The sequence below is a fragment of the Polyodon spathula genome, chromosome 20 (assembly GCF_017654505.1).
Source record: "Polyodon spathula isolate WHYD16114869_AA chromosome 20, ASM1765450v1, whole genome shotgun sequence".
NCBI classification, from domain to species: domain Eukaryota; kingdom Metazoa; phylum Chordata; class Actinopteri; order Acipenseriformes; family Polyodontidae; genus Polyodon; species Polyodon spathula.
Genome location: NC_054553.1, coordinates 27,265,330 through 27,279,178, shown reverse-complemented (window position 1 = coordinate 27,279,178; position 13,849 = coordinate 27,265,330). Strand labels below are relative to the sequence as shown.

Sequence of the window (13,849 nt, the reverse complement as noted above, 5' to 3'; positions counted from 1 at the left end):
TTGGTAAACTATGATAAATGCTTAGTATAATATGGGGGAAACTGCAAAATTAAATAAAGGCTATTAAGGAATAGGACATTTTAAACTTCACCTAAATAGGGACCGATCAATAAAGTTGTTGTGGTGTAACGCTTAAAAAAGTTGGATAAGGAACAAAAAATCAAAGGAAGGGGGGACCCTTTTGACACCTGCACTCAAATATATTGCTGTCAGTATGTTGCAACTGTGTCAGATTTGTTCTTATGTTGAACTTGTATGACAATGGCATAAACCAACGCACAGTTAACCCGCAGCAGCACTATGGTGATAGCATATCTGCTCCAGCAGCACAATAACTATAATCCATTGTGTTGCCATTGCTGTGGTATGCAGATATTTGTGCCTAGCTTTCCATAGGATAATAACCTGGTATTTCAATTCTATGCCAGTGGTGTTTTTTTTAAATATCTCTGACAGGTGTCCCTCTAGGAAATCTGATTGGTCTACGTACATTCCAGGGTTTTCACATTCTATTTCAGTAAGGTCAGATATGCAAGCATTTGCGTGTCCCACAGGACTTGGCTCCAGTGCTCAGTATGTGAAAGGGTTCGCTGGGCTATAACAGGGCATTTCCTTAGGGGACTGTCTATTTGTCTACTGCATATGAAAAGTATATGTATATACATTTGCCTTCCATGCAAATGTGGCATGCTGTTGCTTCACTTGCTTAAAAAAAGTACCATACATCCCCCGCCACGAATGCAAATACAAAACAAGATCTATCAGTATCATTAAAACCACACTTCCCCCGATTCTGAAGCCCTCAATACCTTGTGCTAAAGAATGTCCTTACCAAGTTTCATCACAAAAGACCCCACTAGGGGATAACAGGTAACAGGCAAGGCATAACTATACATTAACAGCAGATCTGAAATATGTATGGTAGAGTAGAGTAAAAGATGCCCATGCATCTTTAAAAACAAGCTCCCTGTGCATTCCTATCACAGCACAGATACACTATTAGGTGCTGGTGCATTACTGTCACATGTGCTCACCCTCCTCATGCCTTTGTTAATATAGATGACTATTAATAGCACGACTCCAGCCCTTGCCAAAGTTACTCTGGGCTCAGCTGCATTGCTGTACTTAAATAACTTTTGCTGGCAGATCCACTGCACGGTGCAAGTCTGATGTGTCTGGTTATTAGACTGGGAGAAGACTGAGGAAGGGCCAGGCTGAGGCATTGAACACTGCACAGGAGCTGAGATTCCACAGGGACAGACCCCAAGTCAATTCAGGAAACTCTGTTGCTGCACGGAATCTGTGAGAGTCTGGGAAACTGCTCTTCGGAATTTCAACCACCATTCTATACATGCACAGACAGATAGAAACCAGTAGCAGAGCCTATCGTACGATATACTGGGACTGAATTCTGCTGAACGGCGTTACTGTGCTCTGGATGTAAACGGATTCTAATATCTAATTGTAGAAGAGGTAGGGGATCAGAATTAAATAATATTAATAGCAAAACTGTTTTGTGTTTATTAGAAGGGCAAGTGGTTAAGTAAACCATCTGTTGCTGTTGGCCCTTTTCAGTACCTTCAAGACATAAGCAACCAGAAGTAAACTGTTTAATAGTGATTTTAAATATACAACATACAGTATTAGGGCAGAATAATTCCTTTCTATTCATTCTGTTCTGCTCGATTCTATTCTATTGATCACAATATATAAATTGAGTTATAGATATTATACACTAAACTATAAGAAGATTATATCTTTCTGTTTTCTTTTCTTATATATGTATTAAGCAATATCCAAAGAAGCGTTTACTGCTTGAAATATATCCAGAATTTGTTACAAGCTGTAAAACTAGTAACAGAGGAACTAATGTGTTGAATTGCCTGTCAGAATTAATAAAGAACTATCCAGACCACTCCACATTTAAAGATCTCAGCGGAAAAGCCCTGCTGTTCCTGTCGCTGAAGCCTATCAGTGTCAGGCATGGATTCTCAAGGACCCTATCTGAACCTAAATGCCGTGGCCTCTCCGGTGGGCGTGGCCCGGGTGTGGCAGATCATTTTCAGCTGCGTCACTGTGAGCCTGGTGGCGCACCAGGCGGGCTTCAGCGCGGCCTACGGGACCTTCTGCATGTTCGTGTGGTGCCTCTGCCTCACCACGACGGCCTGCGTGGTTGCGCTGGAGTTCACGCGGCTGCACACCTGCCTCCGGCTCTCGTGGGACAATTTCACCATCACCTTCGCCATGCTGGCCACGCTCATGTGCGTCACGGCCTCCGTGGTCTACCCCATGTACTTCCTGCAGGCACAGTGCCCTCACGAGGGCTGTGAGGTCCGCAACTACCGCATTGCCGTCACCGTCTTCTCCTGTCTGGCCTCCGTGGCTTACCTGGCTGAAGTCATAGCCGCCAGGGCCAAGCCTGGCCACGTGTCGGGCTACATGGCCACAGCGTCGGGCCTCCTCAAGATCGTCCAGGCCTTCGTGGCCTGCATCATCTTCGGGGCGCTCGTCAACGAGAGCCAGTACAGCCGCCACGTGGCCACCCAGTACTGCGTGGCGGTCTACAGCTTCTGCTTCGCCGTCACGGTGATCGTGGTCCTGCTGACGGTCTCAGGGAAGACGCCCCTGCTGAAGTGCCCCTTCGACCGCTTCGTGGTGGTCTACACCTTCGTGGCCGTGCTGATGTACGTGAGCGCGGCCGTGATCTGGCCTGTGTTCTGCTTCGACAAGAAGTACGGCAGCCCCCGGCGCCCCTACAATTGCACCCGGGGCAAGTGTCCCTGGGAGAGCCAGCTAGTGGTGACCATCTTCACCTACATCAACCTGATCCTCTACATCGCTGACCTGGCCTACTCACAGAGGATTCGCTTCATCACCCAGCATTAAGACAGCTGCTCACCTGGGACACCTCCAGCAGTCTGGAAACACAACTTTGCCTTGATGCAAATAGAACTAGAGACTCATATCTGTGCCTGTGTTTGCTAAATATGTCAACTATGTTGCAGTTTGATAACTTCCCAGTAATAACCCAGTATTATGTAGATGTTTGCTTGTTGTTTTATGCAGTGATTGTATTTTATTTCTACTATTTCCCAAGGACACTTCAGTAGCTGTGAGCTTTGTGCTTTTCAATTTAGATATTTTATTAACATTTGTTATCAGAGAGCAGATCTTGCTCACTGTTCTTTTACCAGGGAAAATAACATATTCACATGGAAAGGAGCTTCGAAACGATTGTGCTGATTTGATGAATGGGTTAGCATTACATTCACTTGTAGAAATGTGACATTTATCAGTTTGGGTGTGTGTGAGCATGTTCTTCAGAAGTGGCCTTGCTGTGTGTATGGTATGCGTTTAAAGACAACACCTTCAACAGTACAGTCCCCTCACAAGCTAAGCTGGGGTGGCAGAAACTGGAGTTTACTACCTGGCCTAAGCGGGATTTTAACTGGAAAATTCTGAGCTGCCCACAGCAGGCATAAAACACTGCAAGCTGTACAGGCTGATTAAAATAGATTGGCTATGTGTGTGTGATAATGCTGGGACAAATATTAAAAAATTCAAACAAAAACTTGATCATTTTGGTCATGTAACAAAAGGAAACCAATGCACAGCTGCAGTCTGGTGTGGATAACAAACACTTTACTGTATAGAAGAGTGCTGCTTCTCTCCTTTCATTAACAGATCATTGGCTAGGGTTTATTTTGCCCCTGAGAGATTTTTATTACTGTAACATCAATGGTGAAAAACACATTTTAATATAACAAAGCTAGAATCAAACAAATGTCTGGGAAAATGTTCTAATGAAGGTTCTAGTATTGTTGATTCTGCTGATCAGTATATTAGCTTCTTACCTGTCTTACTTCAACCATATCGATACAACTTGATCCTGATGTAGCTGTTGGCAGAAAAATCTGTTTGTCTGTTTGTATATGTATGTATGTTTATATGCTATTCTTTGTGAAAAATTACATCAGAGTCTTGGTCCTATTTTACACATGGAAATACAAATAAAAATAATCTCTATTTACAACGCTTTGACTTGATTTGTTTAAAGTTTAAAGTTTTGATACATTTTAATGTTTCTGAAAAAGACACCAAAGACATATCCATTAGCTCACAAAAACAACATATACAATGTGAAAGACAAATAAGTTCTAACAGCAACAAATTGGCATAACAAACAAATCAGTCGCATGAGGGACAGTCAATTTGGACATGAGAATGTGCTGAATTTTGTTTTTCATTTGAATTTCATTTATTAATTTTAATATTCAAAACACCAAAACATATACCTTGCCGATGTCTACACTGTGCTCTGCATGGTCCTTGACGGTTGCTTCTGCTTGGATCAGGGGTGGCCGAAGTTGGCCCTGCCACTTCTGGTCTTTGTTCCAACCCTTAATTGTTTAATTAATCAAATTAAACCCGCATCCAGACCCTGAAGGAGTGAATTAGTTCATGTCACCTGTTAAACCTGGAGTGCAATGGAATAGACCTCAATGACGGTTGTGTTCTCGCTCCAGTCCTTAATGAACGTCTATATGAAATTCAACCTTCACGTTACAAAACTGAGAAATAAGTTCTCCCTGTCAAAAACTTACAGTCATATCCTGTAGGTCACTGTGGTTGTTTGGTTCAAGTTTTGTAAAAAAAGTACAGTTTCTTTGTTTTCCTGCTTTAAAGAAAAAACAAGCGTTAACTAAAAACTGGAGTTAAAGATTTCAAATAGAAAGCAGACAAGCATTTTCAATTTGATTCCCTTATTGCATATTTGTACATTTTACTAATCTGCTATAATTCCACAGTAATATTTAACTTGGACTGCTTGACTAAATATCCAGCATGTTACATGAAATACATAACGGGATGGAACTGAAGGATAAGGAGAGGACTCTCACGGCTTGGATATAATAATGATAACACATACCCGAAATAGTATTCTGACAGTAATGTGGAATGCCACTGTAACATGAAGACTGAATTCTTAGAATGCAGAGCATGTCATCATTGGACAGGGCTTTCCCAATGCTGTCAAGGACAATCCTTCACAGGTGCCGATCTGGGAGACAATGCAGCTGTCAGAGAATCTGGTACTGTCAGACCCATTAAAGCAATATTAATTGCATCTATTGTTTCTACATTATTTCTAACTTTGGCGGACCTTAAATGCAATTTTAAAATGAATAATGAATGCATACATATTAAATGCATGGCTGAAAACCTTAATTGGATACACACCCACTAACTATATTACCTTACAATGTAGATAAAAGTAGACACAAGTTATTTTCTGGATTGAAATTTGATCATAATTCAGAGGAGTCTTCACTGTGAAGATAGGAAAGTATCCACTGTATCCACAGAAAGAAAATGCATTAGATTTCAGCCCACTTCATTTCTGAATAGTGCAGGGTTAGGGTGAAGTCTGCAGGGTATCAGTGGAGGCACCATGGCATGGGCAATATGATTTTACACAACATCACCGCAGGTAATACAGGCTGCTGTAGCTGGTGTCTGCTTAATAAGGACACGGTCTGACCTCTCTAGTTCTAGAATACTAAGGCACCCATTCACGCAATAAATTCAACAAATGTGGGTTGATATTTTATGGTCCAAGAAATTTAAAAGGATTACTGTTCCATTTCTTGCTTGACTTCCTCCTCGTTATTCCTCCTCATCGTGAAAAAAAAAAAAAAAAAAAACACCTGAAAACGTCAAGAGGAATCTGAGGAATGCAAGGAATTAGGGATCACAAACATTCCTTATTAATCCTACTTGTGAGAAAGACAAACCCAATATTCCCCAATCCAGCCTTCCTGACACCCTCCACAGCCCCTGGGCTCCTGGATCAGCAGTGTGGGTTACTTGACAAGGCAGCTGTGGTTGGAATGCGGCCAACTCCCCAGTATTAAGACAACAGGTTTCTGGTGAGAAACCTGACCATGCTGAGAAACATTTCCACGGCTTGGCACAGCAGCACTGACCAAGGGGACCAGCAGAGAGAGAGTTAAAGCGACTCTCCACCTTTCACTGGTCAGGTGTCTGACACCTGCCCTCCTTCTTGACCACCACTTTAGTTACATGCTAATAAACAGTCAATAGACATGCATGTGTGCATCTATCATTAGACTGCCATTTTCAGCTATTACGGAGCAGAAAAACTACCAAGTCTCAAAAAACACCCATACATAGGACTGATACATACATATATTAATTAAATACTTGTTTATGATACACAAAATAAAGCGTGGCCGATCTAAAGTGCTTTCTCGATCATATCATCACGTTGCTGTAACTAAACAAGCGCCCTGATGAGGACCTACATTTCACTAACAAATTAACTTTACATAAACTCATGAAACGATCTGTGTCTCTTACAAACCTATCCCAAGCCGGACTCATTTACAAGACCCGCCGCGATTGGCGCGCCTTACTCGAAAGCAACCACTAATTTGTCTTCCACTGCAAAATGTGATGCACCCCATTTTCTGGGAACAAATAGGTATGCGAGTAAGGAGGTAGTTGCGTTGACAGCAAAACACAGACACTGCTGAATGGCAGAGAAACTGGCCTGATTATCACTGAACAGGTAAGCGACGGATGTCGTACGTTGTCAAAATGTTCTGTTATTACGTGACTTGCACGATACATGCTGCATTTTTAAATTGCTCTCTTGCATATTGTGTAACAGTTGGCATTGCGAGTTGTTTTTGACAAAACAGGTTTGTCAGTAATATCTCGTCTTTTCACAGTATGTCAATGTCGTGTGCATTTGTTAGACTGGACGTTTTCAAGTCATTTGTCTATACTCGTTTTTTTAAATTTTATTTAGTGTTTTATGTTAATTGAATTGCGCTGTTTATAAAATGTACCAGTTTGTCTCTTAGTTTGTACAGAAGCGCTGCTACCATATCAAAAACAAAAATCAGTCGTATTGCGTATCGACGTGGTAAGTTTCAAATGCGTTTGTCTCCTCCAAGTTTAGACTTTGGTACGGTCAAGAATATTCATCTTTTTTTTTTTTTCTCTGTTTATTCCTAATGCAGCTACTCGTTTTGCTTTAATCGCAGCACACCACTAGAAGAATATTTTATTATTATTCTTTGTTTTTATTTATTTTTTAACAAAATGAGCGTCGGGTTCATTGGAGCGGGGCAACTTGCATATGCCCTGGCGAGAGGGTTTACAGCTGCAGGTAAGAAGTGTATTCAATCCACTATCCGCTCTAGAACGCAGTGTCCCCGGGCTCCACCCCCTGTTCCGTGCTGTTTTGAAATGTTTTAGATTAGAATTGTTTAGTAATTGTGGAATGAGAGGATCTAATCAGGTTTACACTTACAAATGTTTGGAGGGCCCCATGCAAATGTTCCGGGTGTTCCTAATAAAGTAGCCAGCTGGTGTTATTGACTAATATTAATACTGAATTTGCTATTTTCACATTATTCATATATATATTTTTTGTTCAGGTGTAATAGCGACTCATAAGATCACAGCCAGTTCCCCAGACACTGGACTCCCTACTGTGACTGGGCTAAGGGTAAGGATTTAGTGTTAGTCTATAGGCTGCTGCTTACCTGTACTGTAGAAAAAAAAAAAAAAAAGAACAACATTCGCTTAGTTCACAGGAGTGTTGTTCATTTGCTTTTCTAAGTGCAGCATGAGCAGTCTTGTGTAATATTATATGCATTATCGTTCATATCTTTTAACAGTTGGATTAAATTTGGAGACTTTATCAAGCGTTACCTTGTCTGGTCAAAGGCTAGCCATTCCTCTGTACAATCCTCTTGTGAGATGCTGTGTCTGTGTTATGGTTACTATGTATACTATCTGAGTGAATGCTATTTGCGATTAATCAGCTGTCAAGCAGAGAAAGGCCTCTGCTAATGCCTTCTTCAGGGTTCTGTCACTGCTCAGAGAGTATATATACTGCCATTCTGGTTTAAATATCTTTTGGTTTTCTAGAAACTGGGTGTGAATTTCACCACTAGCAACAAGGAGACAGTGAAGAACAGCGATGTCTTGTTCCTGGCTGTCAAACCTGACATCATCCCCTTCGTTCTGGATGAGATTGGGCCTGACATCGAGAATCGTCACCTGGTGGTGTCCTGTGCTGCTGGAGTCACAATTCACTCCATTGAGAAGGTAAACTTGAGCTGTGCAGAACAGCTCAGCTCTGCTACCTGGAATTCTTGTGATGGATGCCCTGTCTCGCCCTCCCTCAATGCACCCAGTTTTCAGACTATTGCTGTCAATCATGATTCACTTTGTGCAATTAATATCAATAACTTTGTTTGATGAAATCCTGATGTGCTAGATTATTTTGTGAATGATTTCTGCTGTGGATGCTTTGTGGTGCAAATGCCTTTTCAAAGTTCTTTCAAACATCACCCAAGTGCACTCCACAATTGCAGCAAACCCTGTAATGAAAGGTGGGGAGAATCGCACTGAACCAGCCTCCTCTGTTCCCCCTGTTCAGAAGCTGTCTCTGTGCCACCCGGCCCCGAAGGTGATGCGCTGCATGACGAACACGCCAGTTGTGGTGCGGGAGGGAGCCACGGTGTATGCCACGGGCTCCCACGCCAAGGTGGAGGACAGCAACCTCCTGGAGCAGCTGATGGCCAGCGTGGGGTTCTGCGTTGAGGTGGAGGAGGACCTGATCGATGCTGTGACCGGGCTGAGCGGCAGCGGGCCTGCCTACGTGAGTGCATACAGCGATGGAAACAAGACTTCTATTGCATAGCACTCTCACCCGCTCCAGGTTTTAAAATGAGCCACAGGGATAATGTTTATCCCATAGAGATTGCTAACTGTAATCCTGTTACTTTCCCAGGCATTCACAGCCCTGGACGCGCTGGCGGATGGTGGAGTGAAGATGGGGCTGCCGAGGAGGCTTGCGCTCAGACTGGGAGCTCAGGCCCTACTGGTCAGTAACAGTCAGGGTGACGGCAGCCTCTTGTCTTCTGTGATCTCACTTAAATGTGGCTGCCCGTGTTGGGACCATGCTCTTACCGATGGATTGGTGCATTAAAAGCACAAGAATGTGAACGTGAGATTGTTCCCTAACCTGTTTTCTTCTCACGCACAGGGAGCTGCTAAGATGGTGCTGGACTCTGAGCAGCACCCCGGCCAGCTGAAGGACAACGTGTGCTCCCCAGGGGGTGCCACCATCCATGCACTGCACGTCATGGAGAGCGGAGGCTTCCGCAGTCTTCTCATCAACGCAGTGGAGGCATCCTGCATCCGGACCAGGTACAGGAGAATGGATTTACAGCAGTGTGCACATTTATTACACCTCCTCCAGATTAGGGGTGGGATTTTCAAAAAATATATTGCTCGAGGACTCTCATCCAACGCCCAACAATACTGTCCTCTTCATAGTAGTGTACATAAACTTCCCAAACAATGCCACAAGTCCTATTTCTAAATGCCAATCTAACACGCAATCAAGTAGCATATTCAGTAATTAATATGATGTTTGCCTTCTTGTACACTTAGTTATATAAGGTCAAGTATTACTAAATAACGTCACGTATTCAAATGCACGTATTCAAAAAGCTTTACGTTACATAGTTAGAAAAAGATGCCTGGCCTACCTGTTTGAAGTGTGTCTCAGGGGTCCTTTACTTTAGTGCAGTAATTCCAACATACAAACAGAACTAAACCTAAATGGCTATTTGGTTAAAATCCTACATATCAATTTCAAGTGGAAAAAGCCATCCGCCTAGTATTGGGAAGATTGGGGAATGCAAAGAAATCTGTTGGAACAGTGTCCATATTTTTGCTGATTCCACTTTCAAAAAAGTTAGCATTCCAGTCTGCTCGGTACAGAATCCAAATAGAACAATTCCAAGTCAGTATGGCAATAAAATTAATGAAGTTCAAGTTCAAGTTGTGCCTGCTTTATAGTAACCTTTGTTTATATACAATGAGCAAAACTACTTGGAGGCAATTGCCAGACCCCTGCCTTTTTATAATTGCTCTTATGTGAAGACGGTATGCATGCAGGTTTGAAATGTCTAAGTGATTTTATAGATATATATATATATATACACACACACACACTTTAATATACATGTAGTTACTTATCTGTTCACTTCTGCTCTCCATCCAAGTGTAAGTATGTGTATATTTCAGGATTTTCTGCATCTTCACAGGGCTATATATTAATCATAATTCATTCTGTGAACCTAGTGGAACCCTAATGAAATCCGAACCGAGAATGGTTATTCTGGCTTGATCGATAGGGTCAGTGTGTTCTGCAGTTAATGTTGATTAATCCCCCCCCCCCCAAACTCCTACAACTGCCATTTCTTCTGTAGGGAGCTGCAGTGCCTGGCTGACCAGGAGAAGACTTCCACAGCCGCTATCAAGAAGACAACTCTGGAGAAGGTCCTCCAGGAATCTAGCTCGATCGGGGTCAAGGGGAGAACCAGCCTGCTCACTAACAGCAAGGGGACCAAGAACAAGAACTAAATATCCAGCAAACGCTTGCCACACAGCAGAGCTGGACGTCCCCCCTGGGTGAAGGGTATGGTGTGAGGCACTAGGTTTGCAGTAACCGGTGGGACGAGGTAGAATTCTGAAAGCCAGTGTGGTTTCTTTCCACAGACTTGTGACTCCAGTCAGTCACCAGCAGTTTGAGGCTTTGAGCTGTAGTGTATAGGGCAGCTGAATATCTGACATGCAGTTTTAAAATAAAATGTGGTTTCTGCTAGGGGTAATGAAGTTGTATTGGCTGGGCTTCTGTTAGTTTCAGCGTTTCCAATGTACAGAATTTCAGTCACTTATTTGATTTTTCTTTCTGTGCAGCTAATTTGCATAAATTGACTAAAATTACCACAAAATCATCTGCAAATATGCCCAGATGTCGCTTTGTGAATTTGGGAAGTATCAAGCAGATTGGGTTAAGATTCTATCCAGGGTTCTAAGACCAAAGCTAAAAACAATATCATATTTGTAAGAAATGTTTACAATATATTTATACTATAGTGCCATGCTATTACAGCATCAAATCCATTCTCTCCACTGCTTGCAACCTGCACCCTAAGTACAGTGGAATCTACATTCTGTGTATATGCTGTACTGTTTAATAGGTTTTTTTAAATTTGTTTTTTTAGATTGCAGTCCCCTTCTTTTGCATTTGAATTTTCTGTTAACACTATCTGTGAAATATCTGTGTTTCTGGTGTCTGCATGTAGGGGAGTGTTTTTTAACTTTTGCATTGAATGCTGTAACTGATTGTCAAAACTACAAGAAAAATGTTTGCGTCGAAAACTTTTTATAGAAAAGAATGCTGAAAAACCATAGATTTTTTTTTTTTTTTAAATATAACCCATGTCATCATAGACGAGAAATTGTTACAGGGGCTGTCCTTTCTTACAAGTAAATAAAAGTAAGAACTGCCTACTGGTTTATGTGGCTGTTTATTTGCTAAGTCAGGTTACATATTGCACACATCTCTAAATAAAATGATATCAATACAGAAAGTATTTATGTACAAAATATTATCAAAGCCAACTCGATTTTAAATCAAGTTTTGTTTGGAGGGTGGGGAGGGGCTAGGTTGGCCAGGGTGTCCTTGGCTCACTGCGCACCAGCGACCCCTGTAGACCGGCCGGGCTCTGAGGTGGCTGCATGGCAGGCCTGCCGAGTGAAAAGAAGCAGCGTGTGTCAGTCCTTGTCTCTCATGAGTCAGCGCGGGGGTGGTAGCAGTGAGCCGGGTTGAAATAAAAATAATTGGACATTTCAAATTGGGGAGAAAATAAGAAAAAAATAATTGCAGATAGACTAATTTATATAAATATTATATATATATATATATATATATATATATATATATATATATATATAATATAAATTTTGGACCATATGTTCTGTGCACGGGATGACATCTATACACAGGATAGGATGTAGTATCATTTAGACAAATCCTGATCCTATATAACATGATTTATAATCATAAATATAAAATGTATTCTATACCAGTTCAATCTAGTCTACCGTCCTGTAAAAGAAAGAAGAATGACAGGCTTGGTCATATTTCTATTGAAATGCAATTTAGAAAACGTGGGCTCCATACAGCCCAGATTAATCACAGATTAGTTCCCATATAGCCCAGATTAATCAAAGCATGCTATTTCTATACTTTTTTCAATCCTTTACACTTGTGTCGCAACAGACTCCCTCTTTATCGTTACTGCAATGTTGCAGTATTGGCAGAACCCATTCTGTACAGCTGTCACTGATTTGCTACATGCTATATAATCCGACATGGCAGCACACACAAACTTAAAAAAAGAAAACTCATTAAGCAGCTGCTTTTGCTGCCATGGTGATGCTGTTGATGTTAATCTGTTCCCACTCGTCCGTGACACTGGTTCAGGGAAGGAGGATGGCAGGCGGAACATGCGCACCATGGAACTCTATTTCTGACTGCAGCTAAACATACAGATACAATAATTTCCCACCTCATTGTGTTTCTACCAGATTCCTATTTCCACTTAAAATTTGTAAAGAGAAAGAAGTACATATAAGACACTGTTAGCCAAGGCTGTTGTGGTTGATTGATAGCTTTCTTTGCTGTTGTAAGACATTTGTCCCCGCGTACTGTCCAAACATTTGTATAGTTGTAGATGTGTTAAAACTGTGATAGGTATTGAAAAGGTGTCACAAATAGCAGGACTCCCGTATAATCTGGGCATGTGTCAACACTGAGCCTGCAAGCTGGGAAAGGAATTCTAAGAGGCCAAGCCTAGTGGTGTTGTTAGGCTTGCTTGGTAGCAGTACAAGGTTTTAACAAAGGACAGGTGTGTATAAGGGACTGTGGTTGGAGATTGGAAGATTTTGTTTAGGTCACCTAACAGTATTTTGTCAGGCTCTACTGTTCAGGCACCAATAAATATCTTGGTTCAACATTAAGGGAATGGTCAGATCTTTTCAATTTTTTTGCATGCATTTCCCCCTATTTTTTTGGTGAAGGGACAATAAAACTGTTAATGTGCCTCTTCACAAAACCTTACTGTTTTATGAACTGTTTATTAACATTTTGTTAATATTAGGTTAAACAGTGCTCTGAAAGAATAAAACCGTTTACAAGGTTTAATGAACTGCAAACCTGATTTAATTATTCAGGAATGGGTTGGTAATAACAGTCCTGAACAAGTTTGGTGAATATGGACTAAAAATACGGACTACAAATCTAGTTACAAACAACTGGAGACAGTTACTTGAAAGAGTCAAAATTACAGACTAAGCTGTTTGCAACTGGGTTTGAAAAAATCTTGATAATTCTGGTCCTATTGATAAAGCAGAACAGGTGGCTGGGTGTCCTTTATTGACGACCCCTAGGCGTGAATGCTAATCTTCCCTGATCCGATTTGATAGCTTCAATAAACACTTTAAACTCAAGTGCTGGAAGATCAAAAGCGAAGGGAACGACAGAGATGAGCATCACGTCTGCTTGCACAAACAGTGGCCGTGTTATATAAAGGGATCGCCCAGGCACTGTTCATCACAAACATTGCTGCTGGGTGTCGCCTCTCACCTCCCCTGGGCAGCCCGGGCCGTTCAGGTGGCGGGGTAGTTAAAATGCAGAGGGGGGATCGGGTTACAGTCCCTAGGGTTTGTGCTGCTTTCATTGTGTGCATGACCTCAGGAGCAACAGCCACGATGGGAAGGTGTCTTGCTTTTGATCTCTGCGGGGCAATGCTTCTGTTTCAGCTGTGGGCAGCTGGAGTGTCAGAGACATAGACAAACGTGAAGAGAGGTAAGGAAAAAATAATTTGAGCTGTTGTTTTTTCAGCCATTTAGTTTATTGAGAGAGCCTGAGTGAAGTTAGGTTAGAGGC

General features: G+C 41.8%; 2 protein-coding genes across 3 annotated transcripts; both read left to right on the top strand.

Moving 5' to 3' along the window:
* The first annotated feature begins 1,147 nt into the window (after positions 1-1,147).
* LOC121295324 (myeloid-associated differentiation marker-like protein 2) lies at positions 1,148-3,997 on the top strand. Its single transcript, XM_041219810.1, has one exon. It carries the CDS (start codon positions 1,984-1,986, stop codon positions 2,884-2,886), a length of 903 nt encoding a protein of 300 aa, XP_041075744.1. The 5' UTR covers positions 1,148-1,983; the 3' UTR covers positions 2,887-3,997.
* A 2,459-nt stretch (positions 3,998-6,456) lies between these two features.
* pycr1b (pyrroline-5-carboxylate reductase 1b) lies at positions 6,457-11,406 on the top strand. 2 transcript variants are annotated; one of them, XM_041220943.1, is made up of 8 exons: positions 6,457-6,592; positions 7,050-7,198; positions 7,470-7,540; positions 7,966-8,145; positions 8,480-8,701; positions 8,834-8,926; positions 9,089-9,252; positions 10,323-11,406. In XM_041220943.1, exons 2-8 carry the CDS (start codon positions 7,132-7,134, stop codon positions 10,474-10,476), a joined length of 951 nt encoding a protein of 316 aa, XP_041076877.1. In that variant the 5' UTR covers positions 6,457-6,592; positions 7,050-7,131; the 3' UTR covers positions 10,477-11,406. The 2 variants fall into 2 exon arrangements, with proteins under 2 accessions (XP_041076877.1, XP_041076878.1); XM_041220944.1 differs by lacking the exon at positions 6,457-6,592 and adding an exon at positions 6,601-6,952.
* The last annotated feature ends 2,443 nt before the right edge of the window (positions 11,407-13,849 follow it).